Source organism: Oryctolagus cuniculus, chromosome 6 (genome assembly GCF_051225735.1).
Source record: "Oryctolagus cuniculus isolate XC-2025 breed Fujian yellow rabbit chromosome 6, ASM5122573v1, whole genome shotgun sequence".
NCBI lineage: Eukaryota > Metazoa > Chordata > Mammalia > Lagomorpha > Leporidae > Oryctolagus > Oryctolagus cuniculus.
This window is the reverse complement of record NC_142872.1, coordinates 30743894-30764504: the sequence shown is the minus strand read 5'-3', so window position 1 is coordinate 30764504 and position 20611 is coordinate 30743894. Positions and strand designations below refer to the sequence as shown.

The 20611-nt window shown below is 55.4% G+C and overlaps 1 protein-coding gene across 1 annotated transcript; it reads right to left on the bottom strand.

Moving 5' to 3' along the window:
* Nucleotides 1-3744: 3744 nt before the first annotated feature.
* DELE1 (DAP3 binding cell death enhancer 1) lies at nt 3745-19636 on the bottom strand. Its single transcript, XM_002710270.6, has 13 exons — nt 16012-19636; nt 15264-15378; nt 15063-15180; nt 12382-12529; nt 11345-11515; nt 11024-11112; nt 10828-10924; nt 8807-8949; nt 7924-8082; nt 7741-7833; nt 6064-6223; nt 5051-5266; nt 3745-4279 (listed from the first exon to the last, which is right to left on the bottom strand). Exons 1-12 carry the CDS (start codon nt 16646-16648, stop codon nt 5052-5054), a joined length of 2145 nt encoding a protein of 714 aa, XP_002710316.3. The 5' UTR covers nt 16649-19636; the 3' UTR covers nt 3745-4279; nt 5051.
* Between the last annotated feature and the right edge of the window lie 975 nt (nt 19637-20611).

Sequence of the window (20611 nt, the reverse complement as noted above, 5' to 3'; positions counted from 1 at the left end):
TGCGAGCATTCAGGTCTGGGAATGCAGGCCCCAGAGGCCAGCGTGTGACCTGGGTCTATGCAATCGACGCTGACAGCAGCCGGCTTTCCAGAGGCGGGTCGGGGGTGGGGATGAAGAACAGCCACTGTTTTCCCAGGGTTCCGCTTTGTGATTTTCCAGGAAAATTCCACACAGTCACTTGGCAGGCTTCTAAATGTCTCGCAGACACTGGACGTTCCTCTGTCTGTGCCTCCTTTTGTCCCTGCTCGAGTTCATTGCCCACACCCACTGTCCATCAAATCGGGCCAATTATACTGCCCACTGGGGACTGCAGGGCCTCCTTGAAACCTGAACAGCGTGGCATCGCTGTCACCACTCTTTACGACTGAAGAAAACGAGGCCCCCATGCAGGTGGTCAGGGGTCCAAGGTTGGAGTCTCTGGGTCCTGATCCAGCCCCTCCAGGCCACAGTGGCCTCGCGACAAGAGACCTGTGATCTTCTGTGTGGGTCTCTGGGTCCCTGAGAGGGGCCAGCTGCCTGGCACAGGGCAACACTTGCGGGTGAACTTGTTGAGGGGATGTGTGAGTGAAGAACTGGGTACACACAGGGATCACAGGACCCTTCTGTCAATACTGGAGCTCTGAGTAAGGCTGCATTAGGAAAACGTGGCTCTGTTATGGAAAAACCAAGTCTGAGTGACACTGCTAGGGCAGCTGGTGCTGACTCCCCACCGGCTGGTAGACTCCTAGTGCACAGCTGATGTTGGCAGGTGCAGAGACGAGGGAAGGAGGTGACCTAAGGAAGTGCAGCTGCCTGACCATGGCACGCCTCGGGGTCACAAAGTCCTAAAGCTGTAGCCCTTGCACCTCCCCTCCCCCAAAAAAATTAGTCACAACTTGCGTACAAGCATCTTTCCGGGCAGAACGCACAAGCTACCATCTTCTCAAAGGAACATGTGATCTACAGAGGGTTCTGCAGCCCTGCTGTGACGTGCCCCAACCCTCCCTGGACACGGGCGAGTCCAGTCGTGCGGAGCCTGGACTTGACCTATTTCAACTCCTCATTTTACAGCCGGGGATAGAGAAAGGCAGACACGGCAGACAGCTTGCCCCGGGCCCCGTGGCAGCGCTAGGGTTTGGATCTGGGATCGAGATGATGTTTTTCTAATACATCAAGGCCTCTTCACCTGGGGTCCCGGTGCAGCTTCAGCATCTCCGAGCCTGCTGAGTGCACGCAGGACTGGGAAGCAGCAGCAGTTTTCCGTGGAAAGGGTGGGCGCTTTCATCAGATTCTCAAAGGGGTCTCTGACCTACATAAGATGAAGGCCCTGCAGGCCGCGCCTCGGCTCGGCTTCCCCCCACAACCTGGAGAAGTCCTGGCTGCTGCTCCTGCTCTGAGGCGAGAGGTCTTTGATCCGGTCGGGGTGCCCATCCATGAGGCCTGGTGTTCTTCCCGCGCCCCTACTCGCACGCTGACAGCAGCAGTTTTCCCGCAACAGACTGAGAACGCCACGGTGCATATGGTGACAGAACTGGGTGTGCTGAACAGGAAGGTTACAGAAACTTCTTGACATCAGCCAAGATGTCAAAGCTGAGACTTTGGACATGTTCAAAACAGTTTCCACCAAGATAGGCTCTGTCCCCTGGGAGACGGAGGGAGCAGGCAAGCCAGCAGGCTCTCAGTTAAATGTCGTCTTAATTTGGAAAGCACAGAGGGACACATTTTATCAATAGTCAGCCGCTCTCCAGCACCGGGACTGCCACACAGTGCTCACTTGGAGCCTGGGGGCAGCTCAGAGATTGACAGGCAGCCTTCTTGTCTGTCACCCAGCTTCAGCTCACTGACCCTGCCTCTCCTCTGGCTCAAACAGGAGTCGAGATGGCAACTGCTACCCCTGGGACTCTCGAGAGAAGCAAATCCCAAAACGCAAGACGGGAGAGGTGGGGAGGGAGTCTTGGCTCAAGCACAGCTTGGCACCTGGTGTGGACCTGGGAAATAGGTCGGTATTTTCCAACCCTACTCAGTGCTGGGTGCGATGTAATGGGGGCAGAGGGAGAAGGGGTACGATCAGAAACACTGCTTCAGCAAATGCCTTGTGTTTACTGGACAATTTCTAAGTGTCCAAAGTTGTCCAAGGAACAAGGTGGGGGTGAATCCTTGATTCATCCATTGCTATTTAAAGCACCTACTACGTGCTGGGTAGGCGTGGAGCTGGGCGCTGGGTGGAGAGGAGGGGACTCCTGCCATCACTCTCACTCACTGCAACTATTCACTGAGCATCCGCTAAGCACTCTGCACTGGGCTGGCCCTGAAGCTCCAAGGGACCAAACAGGGTCCCTCTGCCACAGGGTCAGGGCTCCCGGATCTCCATGCAGGGAAAGGCAGGCACTGGGGCTTCCGCAGAGTCCCAGCTCGAGGGCGCCAGGCCTCCACACTGGGGCGCCCAGCATTCTCACCCAGGCCACCTCCCTGTCCTCCTCCCACATCTCCTCTCGGGGCATAATGACGAGTCATTAATCATGGTCATTAATAACGGAATTCTCATGGCAAACACAGAGCAGTTCCAGGTCTGCTGGTGAGCCTGGGGCTGTGTCAGGACTGCAGTGCCTGAAGAGCCAGGGCTTTGTCCCCTGACAGCACTGACAGCATCTCTCCCCCAGCTCGCCCGCCTTCTCCACAGGAAGCCCTTCCGTCCTAAATGGGAGCTCTTGAGAACAGCCCACCCCCGCTTTGGCTCCCCAAAGCGAACCAGCGTTTAACTCAGCAGTGACTGCGGGAGCTGCACCTGCCGTCAGCACAGGACACCCGTGGCCTCAGGTGTGGTCAGATCTAAGCCACAATCACAGAATCCAAAGGCACAATGGGGGTGGGGGGTGGGGGCTGGGGATTGGGCTCCATGGGGAGGGCAGGCTGTGACACAGCCCCCAAGGGTGCCGGGGGCTGCCAGGCAATCTGTGAGGGAACAGGCTTCGTGCTGGACTTGGCGGTGCGGGACACGTAGGGTTAACCAGGTTCTTCCCCGTAGCACTTCTTGGAACCTTGAATATGCTGATGTGTATTGTGAATCTATAAAAGGGGACGTCTAGCACAGCCTTTCCCAAACTTATCTGACCACAAACCTCCCCCTGCCCCCTTTTTGGCAGAGACATCAGCGCCCGGCGCTGCTGAAGATGCTGGGCCCCACCCCCCACTGGGCACTGCGCTAAAGGCTAGGGAACTGGGATAGGCACGGAAGGAGACAGCTGTGGGAGGGGCCCTGCGGGGGTGAGGCCAGAGTGCAGGGTAGGCCCAGAAAGAGACCAGGGCCCGAGGGAGGCGCTGGGCGCTCCAGCAGTGGCCGGAAGCTGCTGGGCCAACTGTGGCAGGGACCACTGTGAGGTTGGGAGAGTCGGGGTGGAGAAAGGTGCAAACCCCCCACCGGGCCCCCAGCCCCAGCCCTGGAATGCTGCCACTCTTGTACTGGCTGAGGGGGCTGGCCCTTCCCATTCCAGCGGTCCCTCCCACCCCCCACCCTCAACCACATCTATGCTATTGAACTTGGGCTAATATCCAGAAGCCAGGGAACAGAGCTATTCACAAATTCAGTAATTGGAGTCATTAGCGTTGACTCAGAAATCATTTTTTTCTAAGTCTCTCTCTTGGAAAAGCTTTTAAGACCCTTTAAATTGGTTAATGGAGAGTCTAGAGAGGAGGACGGAGCCTCGGCTTTCAGCATCCCCTGCCCATCTCCTTGGCTCTCCCCAACACGCTCAAGGGCAAGAATGATGAGATAATCCGATCTCTGCTTTATTAAACACCCCTACGATTCCACACACCTTTCTCAAACAAGCACTCACAATCCCCTGTCTGGCTCCGAGGCGCCTGGTGCTGGACTCCAGGTCCTCTCTCACGTCGGGAGGATGAGAGTCATGCCTGCGCCTAAGATCGCAGCGTGAGCCCGTGGAGGGGAACCTTGGGCGGCCCAGGTCCCCCTCCTGGCCTCCTGACACCCGGGGCCGCCCACTGCCTCTGCGGGCTGAGTGGGCACCGGGGCGTGCTCTGCAGACACACAGGTGTCTGCATCAGGTCAGTCCTGCACGGCAGGAGGGCACATACCACTGTCCGTGGTCTACAACCGAGGACACGGTACGGCAAGTCAGGTCAGGGCCGCCAGGGACGTCACACACTTCCCTCTTGGTTGCTGTGCCGCGCAGGTGCTTCAGGTTTTTGGGAGGTGGATGGACAATCAGCCTCTTCGTTGGGACTCAAGTGGTGAAATCTGAGAACTCACAGGCTCTGTCTAGGGCTGGAGTGAGAAGGTCTGAAAAAGTCAAGCAGATGCAGACACATCCAGGCAGTCAGGGAGGGAGAGCTTCCTCCCAGTCAGAGGGCAAGGAGAAAGATCGGGACTCTCTCTACCGGGGATGAACAAAGGCGAAGGTCCGGGCCAGTCTCAGGGACGACCCGACTGTGGCCCCCCGGGCTCCAGCTGTTCATGGAACCACTCCCCCGACTTCTGCGCCTCTCTGGACCTGTGTTCACCTTGAGGCCATGGTTTTCTTTAAATTACCTCCCCTTTCTTTTCTAAGTTAGCTTCATCCAAGCCATGCCATCTGTAAAGCTACAGGTGGGTAGGCTGGTCACGCTGTCACATTCAGTGATAAACACACAACTACTACAATAAGACATGGATTTGAATCCTGCCCGAGGTCACCCTGTGAACCACAGAGGTACACGCATCTGGTGTCGGCAGAGTCGAGGTGGGAGGAAGCCGAGGCCCACGGAGGGGAAAGCTGAAGCCGTTTGCTCGAGGGCAAAGGCTGAGGTGAGGCCCAGGGTCCCGGACCCCTCGGCAGTTTCGCACAGGTCACCGAGTGAATCTCTGGTGCACAGACCAGGAATGACTGTGAACGCATCTGTCAAGTGGGGGAAACGGTCCAAGTCATTTGTTAGCTACGCACTTGAACCTGGGGACTTGGGTGCCACTGGAATGTTCACCCAGGGGAGTACACTGACACCCTATTTTTGTCATTCAACTTCCTGTGCCCGCCCCCGGGCCCGGAGAGGCACTAGCCACTGTGTCTGACCTCACCTTAGCCAAAACCCAGTCTTAGAAGACTCCGCTCCAAGGACGGGGCGGTCCTGCTGGGGGCCCCGAGATGCCTGCTTCTGCACAGGAGGCCGAGGTTGCCCGTGCTCGAGGCGTGTGGGAGGCACGAGGCTCCCACAAGCAAGCTGTTCAGGCTGCAGAGGGAGGGGCTGGAGAAAGACTTCAACCCAGTAACTGCCAGGCTGCTGGGCCCCGGAGCTACGAAAGAGGAGAGACACTCTTACTCATGCTGTATTCCCAAATGCCTACTCTGCAGCAAAGTCCAATGTTATATATTTATTTATTTGAGAGGGGGAGAGAGGACAAGAGAGCCCACTCCCCGAATGCCTACAACAGCTCCCCCTTGAGCCAGGGATTCAGTGCAGGTCTCCCGCGTGGGTGGCGGGAACCCAGTCATGTGAGTCCTCACCACGGATCCCAGGGTGCATTAGCAGGAGGGCTCTGGCGCCAGGTGTGGAGCTGGGCACTGAACCCAGGTACTCCAAAACGGGAGGCGAGGAACCCAACCAGAGTTGCAACTGCTGGGCCAAACGCCCAACACAAGCAAAGACTTTTTAAAGGACTTGTTTCCTCCCGGCATCATGAACCCAGCCCCGTCCAGTGATTCCTGAGCTGGACTCTCCGAACTCTAGGAGGGTGGTTCAGACAGTCTCAGGCCATCGTCTCTCCTAAAAGTCACCAGCCAACTTCCATTTAGTCACCACCTGCTGTGTGTCACCCTGGGCTAAGACCTTGATTGTTAGCTCACTTAATCCCCATGACAACCTAACGAGTTAGGTACCACTATGACCCTTGTTTTTACAGGGTCAAAGACGTGCAGTCTGAGTTCAGTGGCACGAAGAATTAAAACTCAGGTTCGTCTGATTCCAAAAGCTGTGCTCTTCACCATCAATGGGGCAGGAAATGACAAGGGACCAGGGATACTGCCAGCCCACTCTGTCACAGGGGACTCAGCTCGGGGGAGGGACCCTATTCGCTTTGACGTGTATCAGTACCTGCTGCCTTCATGGCAAACAGCGTCCGCAGCCTCTCCTGGGCAGGCTGGTTTCCCAGAGCTGCTGACTGCTGGTAACATCTCACAGCCTCTTCCAGACTCCTCTGCACACCAAGGCCCTTCTCATAGCAAATCCCCAGGTGGTACCTGCTCTGTGAGTCCTATGGGAAGAAGTGGGCAGACGCAGACACACACACACACACACACACACACACACAGGACACTGGAATGCTCAGCCAGGGGGAAGATGGAGCTGGGCATGCTGAAGCCTGGTCCACGCAGGGCCAGGGCCCACTGAGCCTGCCCATACCGCGATGTCAACTATAAGACATCAGAGGCCCAGAGCTCGCCAGCATGGGGGACACAGGGACGCCTCCACCCGGGAGGATGCCAGCCTGAGTAGCGTGGAGGCTGCTCTTGCTGAGGCTGGCTAAAACAGGCAGAAGTGAAACCTGCAGGAAATACTCAGCCCAGTAATGGGGAAACCTGGGAGCCAGGCTCCGTTATCTGGGGAACACAAGAAGGCAAGGGTGGAAGGGCAGCCTCCCAAAGGCCCTGTCTGCCTTCTTGAACCTCTGCCTGCGAGGCTGCGAAGCCTGAATAACATAAAAGTGCTGCTCCTTTAAAAGGCTAAGCCTTGGGGCTGGCACTGTGGTATAACAGGTAAAGCCGCCACCAACATTGCTGGCATCCCATATGGATTCCAGTTCCAGTCCTGATTGCTCCACTTCTGATCCAGCTCTCTGCTGTGGCCTGGGAAAGCAGCAGATGATGGCCCAAGTCCTTGGGTCCCTGCACCTGCATGGGAGACCTGGAAGAAGCTCTTGACTCCCAGCTTTGGGTCAGTTCAGCTCCGGCCATTGCAGCCATTTGGGGAGTGAACCAGTGGATGGTTGAAGACCTCTCTCCCTCTCTCCCTTTCTTTCTCTGGGCCTTCCAGACACAACTCAGAACATCCTGGTGACACACACTCGAGGAAGACAGCACAGCAGACTGCCTTCTCGGGGGTTCAGTGACAACGCTCTGAGAGCTCCTGCAGTCAAGACCACTGCTGAACTCAGTACTCCCCAAACCAATCTGTCCACCGCAAGGAACCAATGCTCCATGGAGCAATCTCCGGGTCAGGCCGCCTGAATGCCAGTGCCCATGTCCCCCACCCCCAGTGCCCAGCCTCGCCCTCGCCCTCGCCCCCTGCTCATCTTCTGACTTCCAAGGCTGCCAGCACCTGTACAGATGCACGTTCCGCATGCACGGCTAACAAAGGGTTCTCACACCAGCTCTCTCAGGTAGTTTCTGATCCTCACAACAACCTCGGAATCGGGAGACAGGTGAGGCAGGTGTTACCATGCCGAGTTTCAAGATGGGCAAACAGGGTCGGATCAGGAAGGCATCAGAGCAGTGTGTGCTGGTAAACATGTAACAGCTGGCTCGGGGCAGAGGGCGGGAGCCTTGCTCTGCGCATTCGGCTTTATCTTTGGAGTAGATTCTCGCACCATTTCTGACTGCAGGCTGGGCGACTATTGGGTCCACCCATGGGTCCCACAGTAAGCAGACAGGGCTAAGGCTTCAAGTGCAGCCAGTGCTGCTGGGGAGCACAGACGCACTCGGTCCCACCCCCACTAGACACACACAGACTCAACACCCTGTTCAACAAGCCTGGACAGCTGAGATGGCATACCCCATTGTCGGCGGCAAGCCCCAGGTACTTCACGGCTCTCTGCTCATCCAGGTGCGGCTCCTTGGTGAAAAGCACCCCGAGGAAAGCCTGGGCCTGTGGCCGAGGGCGAGGGAAAAGGCAGCTGGGTCACTTTCGGGCTCCCCTGCCCAGGATACCCGGGACACACCCGCCCCGGGCACTTGCCTCTCTCAGGCCCGAGTCCGCAGCCTGCTCCAGCATGGACATGGCCCTCTGCCGCTCAGCGTCCCAGGACGAGGCGGAGCCCTGCAGCAGGCACCGGGCGCAGCGGTACTGAGCCAGGCCATGGCCCTGGCTGGCAGCCAGCTGGTAATACAGGACTGCCTACGGCACAGAGCAAACACCCAGTCAACCGGTGACTCTGTAAGCGCCTTGCTCTTTGGGCGAAATCTGAAATTTTATTTTCATTAAATAATATGTAATTATTATAGATGAGTCAGAAAATATAGATAAGCCAGCATTTAAAAATAGAAACATAACATCCCAAGAAATTCTAAAAATGATTCTTTGTTGAGTGCACAGCTTTCAAATCTCTTTGCATACATGTAAACATTATATACACACACACACAAAGTGCCTGTGTGCAGAGAGAGAGAGACTGGATCATAGCACACTATTTTGTAATCTACCATGGGATGTCTTTTCCTGCCAATACAGACCTAGCACGTAATGTAACGAACCAGTTCCCTACTGTTAAGGAACTTGAAGTCGCTGCCCCTTTTTCAGTCTCCACAACTGTTAGCAACACACTGTATGTCGCAACTCTGTGACTTCTCCTGCTCTTTAGAACGCATTAACCCATCCACCAGGGCGCTGTTCCAGGCACTAGGAAACCACAGCAAAGACGCCAGGCCAGCCCTGACCTCCCTGAGTTCTAAGTTTCTAGAAGGTGGGAGCTTCTTTCTTGCATTTCCCTTGGGGCTGGGCTGAAACAAGTAGGAGAGAGAAATGGGGCCTCCCGCCACCCCACAGCCCCACTCATCTCCAGGGAACACTCTGGGCAGCCCAGCACGGTGGACAGGCCTGGGGAGGGGAGAAAGCGCAATACCTTGCTCAGGTCCCTCGGGGTGCCTTTCCCACGCTCGTGACACAAGCCCACGTTGTACTGTGCTTTGCTGTAGCCACGGTCCGCAGCTTTCTGGAAGTAAGAAAAGGCTGCTGCGTAGTCCCCGTTCCTTACATTCTCTGTCCCTGCAAGAAAGCACAGGGCGTGGACACTTACAGCCCCTCCGTGAGCTGCCCCACGTCCTCGGCCAGACCCTCACAGGCTTCTCACTCGAACCCGGGCTCCTGCCTTCCTTTTCTATGCAAGACATCTGGCACGTATTTCTATCCTCCAAATACTTCACTGGTGTGCCACACATCCGTGGGTTCTGCCTTCCTACACAACCATTCAAGCCTCCTTCTCTTGGGAAAAGCCCTGCCCACAGTGCTGTCAATCAATGTGCCAATCATTGAGACGCTTTCTTAGGAGCGGAAACCTTGCTCAGGCTGGGACGAGGGAAGGAAACGGCTCCTCCGGCTTGGTTCCGACAGGTTCCACCCTTCCTGAGATCTGGTGGTCGGCAGACCCCAGCAGGTTCATTTCGTGACTCAGGTAGCCAGGGTGAGATCAGGCTGCAGCAAACCCTAACTTGTACAGGTGATACTGCTTCAAGATTTATTTACTTGAAAGGGATAGCATCAGAGAAAGAGGGAGACACAGGGACAGAGAGATCTTCCATTTGCTGGTTCTCTTTCCAAATGCCCACAACAGCCAGGTCAGAAGCCAGGAATCCCATCTGGGTCTCCCACGAGCCCCAGTACTTAGACCATCATCTGTTGGCTGGAAGCTGAGCAGCTGGGACTGGAATGTACCTGGGTGTTACAGGTGGTGGCTTAACCTTCTGCACCTCAATGCCAGCTCCAGGTGGTGCCATTAATTTTGCTTTTTTTTTCCTCCTCTTTTAAGGTTTACTTATTTATTTGAAAGGCAGAGTTATACACACACACACACAGAGAGAGAGAGAGAGAGAGAGAGAGAGGGATTGCATGCACTGGCTTACTCCTCAAATGGCTCCAATGGTTGGCCGGGCCAAGCTGAAGCCATGAGCCTGGAATTCCACCTGGGTCTCCCGCATGGGCAACAGGAAGCCAAGGACTTGGACCATCATCCACTGCCTTCCCAGGCACAACAGCAGAGAGCTGGACCAGAAGTGGAGCACCGTGGACTTGAACCAGCGTTCTGATATGGCATGCCGGGCACTGCAAGCAGCTGCTTACCCTGCTGAATCACAATGCTGGCCCCTGTCCACCTCGTCCCATGAGGAGACCGGGAATGGGAATATGTGAGAGTGGAGACCGGGAAGTCTACTCAGCTCATGCTGTGGTTACTGCCCAAGCCAAAAAGAAGAGAGGAAAGGAGCAGGGCGCGCCAATTTCCACCTCGGAGCCTTTGCTTGTGTGGCCCCTCCTGCCAGGGCCTCTGCTTGCACCCCTCCACCCGGCTTCCCTTCCTGCAGGCGAATGCTTAGCCTACTACGCCACAGCGCTGGCTCCAGGAGCATTTTAAGAAGGCAGTACGCTGGGGCTGGTGCTGTGGCGTAGTGGGTAAATCCACTGCCTGTAGTGCTGGAGTCCCATATGGGCACCGGTTCGGGTGCCCAGCTGCTGTACTTCTGATCCAGTTCTCTGCTACGGCCTGGGAAAGCAGTAGAAGGTGGGCCAAGTCCTTGGGCCCCTGCACCTGTGTGGGAGACCTGGAAGAAGCTCTTGGTTCCTGGATTCAGATTAGCTCAGTTCCAGATGTAGGAGCCATCTGGCGAGCCAACCAGTGGATGGAAGACCTTTCCCATTCGCTCTCTCTGCCTCTGCCTCTCTGTAATTCTGCCTTTCAAACAAATAAGTAAATCTTTAAAAAAAAAAAATGCCAGAACACATCTGAGAAAGAATTCATCTCCGATGTCATCAAGCCAGCATCTGGTCTACCAACCTGGGAGAAAATAGTCTCTCATTTCAACCACTCTCCACCCTGACTGTACCCTTTCTCATTCCCGTCCTCCTGCCTACAGGCACAGCCCTCCCAGTTACCCAGGAAGTTGAAGGCGATGGAAACACTGAGCTCGAAGAGCTGCTGAATGGAAGTCACGGCCTCCTCAAGTGGAAGAGCTGTTGATGTGTCTTGTTCCTGGGGAGCAAACACGAAGACTCTTCAAGGGATGGCTCACAGGGACCGCGGCCTGCCCAGGGGAAAGCTGGGGCTCTGAGTGGCCAGCGTTGACAGTACCTTCCTGTCTCCCAGGGGCCCAGGCTGGGCTGCTGTCGCCGTGGAGTCGGAGCTACTGCTGGCATGGAGCAAGGTCCAGTCACGGGGACCTGCAAGGCAAAGGCCGACACCCAGCCAGGGGCCAGGGGCAGTGTCACTCCACCTCCTCGCCGGCTCCCCCGTCTCCCCAGCCTCTCCAGCCAGCAGTCCTGCCGGGCTCCTGAGGAACCCTAAAGGCACACAGCCTCATGGGAATGATGGGAATTCCCTTAGCTGGGAGCTCCCAGCCACCACTGTCCACCCGCCCCGCTCCCCTCCCCGTTCCAGCAAGTGGAGACTGACCTTCCTCGGAGAGGTCCTGGAGGCCAGCTGCCTCCAAAGGGCTGCGCGAGGAGACCCTCTGGGGCCGAGTCAAGGGTTCTTCTGGGCCCTGCCTGTCCCCAAGGCCAGTGTACCCGGGAGCAGGAGTGGGAGTGGGGCCATTGGCGAGGGAGAGAATGTGCCTCCGCAGTGCTGGGAAGAGCAGCGTGAGTGTGCAGGTCAGGAAGGGACCAGTGCAGCCTGCTCACCCTCCCCAAGGCTTTGGAGACCCGAGGAAGAACGGCAAAACCCTGACATTTCCTGCACACTCCTCCTCCTTCCTCACGGCCTTGGAGGGCTGCCCTCCACGGGGGTCTCGAGGGGCCCATCCTTTTGCTGACCTCCAAGCCTACCCATAAGCCACTCCTCTGCAGTGCAGGAGGCAGCCACCTTCCCCACTGTGGAAGCTGCAGCACCTAGCCCTTGTCCAATGGCAACAGTTACAGTCACAGAAAGATGGACAAGAACGTGCAGTAACAGTTACCCAGCACTCAGTGAGTCACCATTCACGAGCAGTACTGGGCATGAGGCTCATTACCCCTGTTTTACAGGTGAGGGAACTGAGGCACAAGGCAGTTGCAAGTGACTTGTCCAGGGACACAAGACCAGGAAACAGGGCCCCTGGGGCTTCAGTTCCTAGACTCTGACTCCAGAGCCTTAACCACTAGGCTATACTGCTCCTGTGTCATGCCTCTTATAACAATCTCTAATGAACACTTACTTATTCATGAATGACTTAAAAACTGACCAGAAAATGACCTCACTGGCTAAAGGTGAGGCAGGAGGCCACACCCAGGATCTGCAGTAGCCGGAACCTCTCGGGCTCCCTCCACAGGAGGTGATGGGAAGGCAAGGAAGGACACCCAGGGGGCAGGTGTGGCCACGCCGTGGGTGGACAGAATTTCCCAGGGTTCTGCTTCCTCTGACTCCAGATAGGAAAGGCAAGGAGCTCTTTTCCTGAGGTGTGTCCTGAGATGCCACCCAGCCCAGCCCTGCTGCCCCTGGGGCTGAGAACTCACAGGAGTGCGGCTGCCACGGGGCGGATGGGAGGAAACGGTCCAGGGGACTGCGCCAAGAGCAGTGTTCCGGCCGCCGCGGTCCTGCAGGCAGGGACGCCTGGGAGTGGATCTGCCTGGCCAGCTGCAGGGCCAGCACAGCCAGCGTGCCCTGGGGAAAACAGTACCTTAGGGACCCGGTCTGCCACTCATCAGAGCTCCAGACCCAGTCTTCAGATCAAAGATCATTTCCTCCGGAAGCCTGTCCTGGCTCCTGGCCGGGCCAGCTCCCCACTACGTACTCTTACAACACTGAACTTCTCCCCAGAGCCCTGATGGCATCCGCACTTAACCTATCCTCTCTACAGTCATTCTTCATCCAAGGTCTGTTACTCCTGTTCACCTCTAAGCACGAGGAGGGCAGGACCCGTGTATGACCTGCTCACCAGCACTCCCCTGGTGCTCACCACAGTGCTAAGAAACAGCAGAGGCCAAGCAAATGCCTGAGTGCAGGACTGAATAAACAAAGTCTAGGCAGGCACCAGGATCACGTGGCACACTGGGGCTTAGCCACACATGCAGCCACGCTCAGTGCTCCCCAATGGACCCTCTGCAGTCTGGCACAACCAAGCGATGGCACCAGCACACACAGTGACAGGTGTAGGCGTGCTCAACGTGTCTCTTCCCTGCGAGGTCGGCAGGAAGCCCTGAGCTCACGCTCATCCCACTGACTGCTAGGTTTTCTGTCTCCATGCTGCTTGTTGCAACAGGCACTGTGTACAAAAGGCAAATCAGACAAAGTCTCTGCTGGCATGAGGTTCCTGTATTGCATCGAGAAAGACAAAACCCAAGCACACAGAGAAATAAATACAGTAACTACTGCTGTGGGGCTCTGGAACTCATGCAGGACTTTAACCCTCAAAGTCTTAAGCATCTGTTTCTAGGAGGGTGGGAAATTAATCCAGTTATGGTGTTTAAGAAGTGGGCTGATGGGGGCCAGTGCTGTGGCAGAGCGGGTAAAGCTATCACCTGCAGGGCTGGCATCCCATAAGGGCACCGGTTCGAGTCCTGGCTGCTCCGCTTCCTATCCAGCTCTCTGCTACAGCCTGGGAAAGCAGTAGAAGAAGGCCCAAGTCCTTGGGTACCTGCACCCATGTGGGAGACCCCTAAGAAACTCCTGGCTCCTGGCTTCGGATCAGCACAGCTCTAGCCATTGTGACCAATTAGGGAGTGAACCAGTGGATGGAAGATGTCTCTCTCTCTCTCTCTCTGCCTCTCCTTCTCTCTCTGTGTAACTCTTTCAAATTAATAAATAAATCTTCAATAAAAAAATGAAGATTGTGTGCAAATTAATAAATAAATCTTTAATAAAAAAATGAAGATTGTGTTAAGCTGCTTCTTGGGATGCCTGCACCCCACAGAGGAGTGCCTGTTCAAGTCACAGCTACTCTGCTTCAAATACAGCTGCCTGCTAATGCACCCCGGGAGGCAGCAGATGATGACTCAAGAGCTTGGCCCTACCGCCCAACAGGGAGAGCTGGACAGAGTTCCAGGCCGCTGGCCCCCACACGGCCCAGCCTGGATGGCAGGCATTTTGAGGACTGAACCAGTGAATGGACGATCTCTCTTTCTCTCTTACCTTTCAACAAGATAAAAAGTTATTTTTTTTAATGAAAACTATACAGGGCCAGTGTGTGGTACAGGGGGTTAAGCTTCCACCTGTGACGCCAGCTTTCCCTGTGAGTGCCACTTTGTGTGCAAGCTGCTCTACTCCTGATCCACCTCCCTGCTAATGCAGCTGGGAAAGCAGCAAAGATGGCCTGAGTGCTTGGGCCACCACGTGGGCGATTCGGATGGAGTTCCAGGTTCCTGGTTCCAGACTGCCCCAGTCCCAGCTCTTACAGCTGTTTGGGGAGAGAACCAGTGACAGAAGATCACGTTCTGTCTGTCCCTCTCTCTTTCTAACTCTGCCTTTCAAATAAATAAATCTTTTAAACAATGAAGATTTTGTTTTCCTTGCAAGATTTTTATAAGGCTCAAGCAAGATAATGAATGTATCATACTTTACATGAATAACGAATGCTAGTTACTATTATTTGTTGTAAGCTCCGTGAAGGCAAGAAATAAATCTTCCTTGTTCTCTGCTATGTCCCTGGTGCCTAGCAAGAACACCTGACTCAGAGACGGTGTTAAGTGAATGTTTACTGAATTAAATGAGAAATAAGTACATATTTGAGGAGGAGTGGTGGCAAAGACTCCACGAATACATTCAAATGCCATCTGTTGTATGAACGCAATGATGCCCTAGTTCCTGTTTCTAAACCAGGCTATACTTTCATATATGACCATTCTTTTTTTTTTTTTTTCTTTAAAGATTTATGTATGTTTGAAAGGCAAAGTGACAAACATAGAGGGAGAGACAGAGAGGGAGAGAGATCTTCCATTTGGTGGTTTACTCCTCAAGTGCCTTCAAGAGCTAAGCTAGGCCAGGAGCTAAGCCACATGAGTGACAGGAACCCAAGTACCTCTCAGGGACATTAGCAGGCAGCTTGATTGGAAGTACGTGGGGTAGCCAGAACTCAAACCATATATTTCAAGATGGGATGCGGACATCCAAGTAGTGGTTTAACCTGCTGTGCCATACTGCTTGCCTCAGGATCATTCTAATTCACACCAAAAGTCAAGGAGAGTTGGGGATGCCTTACCCATGATAATGCATCCCACAGAGTGTTGGGCGAGACACGAGCAGACATCCAGTGGAAAGCATCCTTCCACCCATGGTTCCTTGGACCCTGTCTTGTGCCCGGGCCATGGGTGCGCGACCTAGATGATGCAATGAGGGGCTGTCAAGTTCTGTCCCACACGGGGGCAAAGAGAAGTCAGGTGGTAGAATGGCAGTGTCTTACCGCTGAAAGCTGGGCACAGGGACCAGCAGTGTGGAGGCAGCTGCCTGAGGCCCATCTGGGCTGGTAGACTTAGGAGTCACACTTTGAAGGTCAGATCCCAGCAGGCGGGGAAGAGCTGTGCAGTGCGAAAAGGATCAGTCACCTCAACAGGAACAGGACTCAGGCAACCATCTCCCCTCAGACCTGCACCCAAGTTCTATCCAGGAACCCAGGCAGCACTGGTGCCCACTTCCTCAATGGTTCCTGAACAAAGATATACGTGCAAGTCTCTGCCCAGATTCTAGGGTGCCACCCAGAGCCAGTTAACCTGGGCCCTTTAGGGTAGAGCATCCACATGTAGATAAAGTTCCCCCATGTGACTGATGCCCTCCTGTGGCTGGCAACCACAGTTCTATGACCACATATTCATACACAGAGTCTCGTCCAGTGCTTGGAGCAAGGTCTGAACCCTTCCTCTGCTCACTGGCTTCCTATTCCACTCGCCTCTCGCGGTCTTCCATCGGATCGGCCCACGGTTTCCACACCTGACTTCTCCCCCTCCCACTAGCTCCACCCACCTCCTGGCGCCTAAGTCCCTCCCCTTTTCCTTAGCCCCTCCCACCCATGCAAAGCTGATCCTCGCAGAAGCCCCGCCCCCACTTAATGCCCCACCCCGTGGCCCTAGCCCCGCCCACTGGCGCTGTGGCGTCTTCCTGCAGCCCTGGCTCCAATTCAGCATCTGCCGCCTTGCCGCTCCCACGCCCCTTACCTCGGCCCAGCAGTCCTGACAGGCGCCACATGTCACCGGCACCACGGAGAGCTCGCAGCCGAAGACGTGTGGCCACGCCGCGGGGCAGCGACTCCAGCGGCCAGCGTGGTGTCCCGAGCGGCCGAGTCCCCGGGGAAGCTCTCAGACAGCCAATTAGAAAGGAGCCCGGCCGGAAGGACGGCGCTGGGCGAGAGGAAGTGCGGGCTGTGGGCGTGTTCCGGCCGGGAGGTCGCCGGCCGCGCGGGTGTGGGTTGCCCTTGGCGTCCCCACAGGAATGCGCAGAGCGCGCTGCGGCCGGGGTCCGGGCGGCGGTGCAGAGCGCCCCGGAAGCAGGGCCGTGGGGAAGCGGGGCGGAGCGGCTCCGGTGACGCCAGAGGGCCCCGCGAGGTTGCGGAGGTGGTCTCAGCCAGCCTCGGTGGGCCGAGCTTCGCGTCGGAGGTGCGGGGCCGGGCCCGCCCGGGTTTTGAAAGCTGCAGCTTCCGGCCGGCTCTTGCTTTGTGCGCCACGGCGGTGTCAGGTGGCGTGGCCTCAGCCGGCCCTTCCAGGCCCGAGAGAGGGCGACTATGGCTCCCCTCAAAATCCGCGAGAGGAGCCTCCTCCCCCACCCAGCAGGCGCGGACCCCGCACGCCCCCTCATCTTCAGTCCCAGGCAGTGTAGTGTCCCAGAGTGTGGGGTTTTGTGGGAAAGAATAATTCCTCTTTGACCCCTTTGGAACCGGTGAAGTAAATGACTCGAATTCACCTATCAGGGGTAGGCTTCCTCTCTTGCCAGGTACGTGGCCTTTGGGGGGTGGAAGTGTCTGCTGCGGGTACCTCCTTGGAGGCCGAGGCGTCCAGTCTGAACGTTGCAGTGCTTGTTACAGAATTTTAAAAATTGTTTTCAAAGTACTTCTGTATTTTATAGAAGCTACTTAAATTTTTTTTTTATTTGAAAGGCAGAGTTACAGAGAGGCAGAGAGAGAGGTCTTCTATCCCCTGGTTCACTCCACAAATGGCAGCACAGGCCAGAAGCCAGGAGCTTTTTCTGGGTCTCCCACATGGATGCAGGGGCCCAAGCACTTGGTTGCTTTCCCAGGCACATGAGCAGGGAGCTGGGTCGGAAGTGGACCAGCTGGGACTTGAACCGGCACCCATATGGGATGCTGGATCTGTAGGCAACAGCTTTACCTGCTAAGCCACCGCACTGGTCGCCTGATAGAGAATTTTTGAGCCGTATGTCAGCCGCTATCCTAGAATCCGAGCAGGCAGATGAATCCAGAACATTTGTGGCCTTCGGGAACACATAGTGCAGAGGCTCCTGAGCCCCACCAGTCTGGGACTTAGCCTCCTAGCGATGTCTTGTGCACTCCGGTTCTCCATCTGTAAAGTGGATGGCAGTCGTTGTGAGGCTTAATACGTTAAAAGTGTCGAGCACAATTCCTGGCATGTAGTAAGAACCTAATAAATCTGTTTCTGGTCACTATAGTGGAGGTGAGTAGGCAAATGTAATAGATAGCCGTGGGCACACCGTGGGATGCCTTAGAAAAGTGGGTGCCTTGGAGCTGGGCCTTCATGGGTATCAGTTTGCCAGGTGGATGAGAAAGGCAGGGGAAACAGTAAGATAGAAGGCTGAATATTGGGGAACTCTGCAGAAATAGCCTTGCTTTGGGACAGCCACCTTTCAATCTCTTTGTGTGGCTGCTTCCGAATAAAATAGCAAACATGGGTTCAGCTCTATTCCTCCTCTTCCTTTCAGCCTGTCTGTAGGGGGTTTCACTCTTGAGGGCTCAGCCCCATCCCAGCCCCTCAGTGAAGCCTGTCTGAGCCCTCCCCCACTGCCTGCTTTTCCCAGTTCCTATAGCACTTCACTTCCGACTGCACAGTTTAGCAGTAATCATATTCTGTCCTTTGATTTAATCATCTCATTTGTGTAACTCCAGTCTCCCCAGTTCTCTTGTCCTCTGGACAGGGATGGCATTTTCCCACTGTGTGGCCCACATAGGTCTTGACGTAAACTGTCATCTGGCAGACTTGACTGGACACCTTGTGCTGTTGGTGATTACAGCCAAGAACACCAGACCCCACTCGGCATTTACTTGTCTGAGTGGAGATGCGTTCATTCCACATGCATGCATTCCTTGAGGGTGCTCCTGGCTAGAGTTGGCTGAAGGGTTTTGAAGGAGAGGCTAAGGCAGCTGTCCCGTGTGTGAAATGGCATGGTGGCGTCTCTGAGAACCCCAACAGAGCACTGCGTGAGGGGCAGGTGGTGAGGGCAGCTGGAGGCCTCCCTGGTGCAAGCTCACCTGTTCAGTGCTGCCCACAGGAGCACTGGCAGGAATGGCACTTTGTTCCCTTTACCTTTCAGCTTTATTTGAACCATCAGCCTTTGTCTTCTCCTGCCCCCGGGGTCAGTGTTGTTGAGTATGGCCCCAGTCAAGGTTACTGAATCCCTCTGCTAAGGTGAGTGCCTGTCTTACACTGGGAACTTGATGTCCAGGCGTGCAGGTCATCACCTGTGGTGTACTCACACCACTGGCAGTGTCCCAGATGTTCACTGTTGCCTTTGTTTTTGTAGCCATTCTTAATTTGCATTCATCAGATACTTAAGAGTACATTTGTTGCTACAGCAGGTCTAGAGTATACAAGTATAATACTTTAAAAAGGTGGATGTAGTTCCTGCCTTCACAGAAGAAAACAGTGTAGCAGGCAAAAAAGCCAGTAAGCAATGAAACCAGAGAGTGATGTTTTAGTTTTTTGGTTGCTGCATCACAAGATGTAGTGATTTAAAACAGCCATTGCGTCTCATTGTCCTGCGACCTGACTGCTGGTCTCAGATGACCGCTGGAGCTGGAATCACGCACCCTCAGCGAGGGCCCCGGAAAGGCTGGGCCTTTCTCCGTCTCGGGTGGTCTCTGCTTGTCTGCTGGGAAGCTGAACTTCAGTGGTGGCTTGGGCTTGCGCAGGTACAAAAGTGGAGGCTGCCAGGGGCTTCAGGCCAGGAACCCACGCAGGATCGCTTCTAGAATTCGTTGGTTAACGCAGCTCACGAGGCCAGCCTAGAATCGGTATGAAAGAGGACTACTCAAGGTCATGAGTAGTACTTGGCAAGTGTGGTTCATTGCAGATGAGCAGGTGCTGTGGTGGGGAGGTACAGGGTGCTAGGGGTACACACTGGGGAGGCCCACGGTCTAGACATGGAATTCAGGAGGACTTCTTAGAAGCAGCGGCATCGCCCTAAGCAAATCTGAGTGCTGAGGACTCGGCACTAGCCAGGGGAAGAAGAGGACGGGGAAGCACAATTCAGGCAGGGAAGGCGGAGTACACTTAAGATCACTGGAGCTGGGGTTGGCATAGCGGGTAAAGCTGCTGCCTGCGATGCTGGCTTCCCATATGGGCACTGGTTGGAGTCCTGGCTGCTCCATTTCCCATCCCGCTCCCTGCTATGGCCTGGGAAACCAATAGAAGATGGCCCAAGTCCTTGGGCCCCTGCACCCATGAGGGAGACCCGGAAGAAGCTCCAGGCTCTTGGCTTTATATCGGCTCTGGCCACTGCGGCCGTTTGGGAAGTGAACCAATGGATGGAAAACCTCTCTTCCTGCATCTTTCTCTGCCTCTGCCTCTCTGTAACTCTGCCTTTCAGATAAATAAGTAGCTAGGGGTGGGGAGGGGGCGTGTGATGATGGTCTTGGGTGGTAGTTGGGCCCAGGTGGTAAACACCTCTTAGCCCCCAGATGTCTGGACTGTGTTCTGAGGGCCTGGGACTCAGGATTTCAGCTGGGCAGCCAGAGATCCAGCAAGGGCTGGGCTGCTGTGTGGGAATCGACGGGGGTGGATCGAGCTCTTCTTTTCACTCTGTCCCTCCAGGCCAGTGACCTCACCTTCGTCATAAAGAGTCTGAGTCACCCCCTCAGCACAGGGCCCAGCTCTTTGCTTTGTGTTAGTGGGACTTTTATTAGAAAAGTAAGCAAACTGCTTATGCAACTGTTTTGTTTCATTTATTTTTTATTTATTTATTTTTTTGATAGGCAGAGTGGACAGTGAGAGAGAGAGACAGAGAGAAAGGTCTTCCTTTGCCGTTGGTTCACCCTACAATGGCCGCCGCGGTCGGCGCGCTGCGGCCGGCGCACCGCGCCGATCCGATGGCAGGAGCCAGGAGCCAGGTGCTTTTCCTGGTCTCCCATGGGGTGCAGGGCCCAAGCACTTGGGCCATCCTCCACTGCACTCCCTGGCCACAGCAGAGAGCTGGCCTGGAAGAGGGGCAACCGGGACAGAATCCGGTGCCCTGACCGGGACTAGAACCCGGTGTGCCGGCGCCGCTAGGCGGAGGATTAGCCTAGTGAGCCGCGGCGCCGGCCTGTTTCATTTATTTTTAAAAGAACGTGTCACAGAAAACCTGCTAGTTGCAGGGGTGTGGGGTTGGTCAGGTGGTCAGCATTTTATACCTGAGTGTGGGAGAGCCTGCTGGCAGGGAGCATGCCGAGCTCTGGGGGACTCGACCCCTGAACTGAAAAGAGACGTGAAGAGGAAATGACCTCTTCATTACTGAAAGCGCTCCCACTGCAGAGGAGTACTAAAGGCAGACCCCTGCCACGGGCTGTCTCCACTCTAGTGCTGCACTAGG

Coding starts and splice junctions, on each gene's coding strand:
- DELE1 (XM_002710270.6), bottom strand. CDS start 16,648: ATGAGGGGGCGTGCGGGGTCCGCGCCTGCTGGGTGGGGGAGGAGGCTC. Junction 11,113..11,344: donor CCAGGACCTCTCCGAGGAAG/GTCAGTCTCCAC, acceptor TTTGCCTTGCAG/GTCCCCGTGACTGGACCTTG. Junction 5,267..6,063: donor GTTTGCCATGAAGGCAGCAG/GTACTGATACAC, acceptor CCTCTTTCGTAG/CTCCGGGGCCCAGCAGCCTG.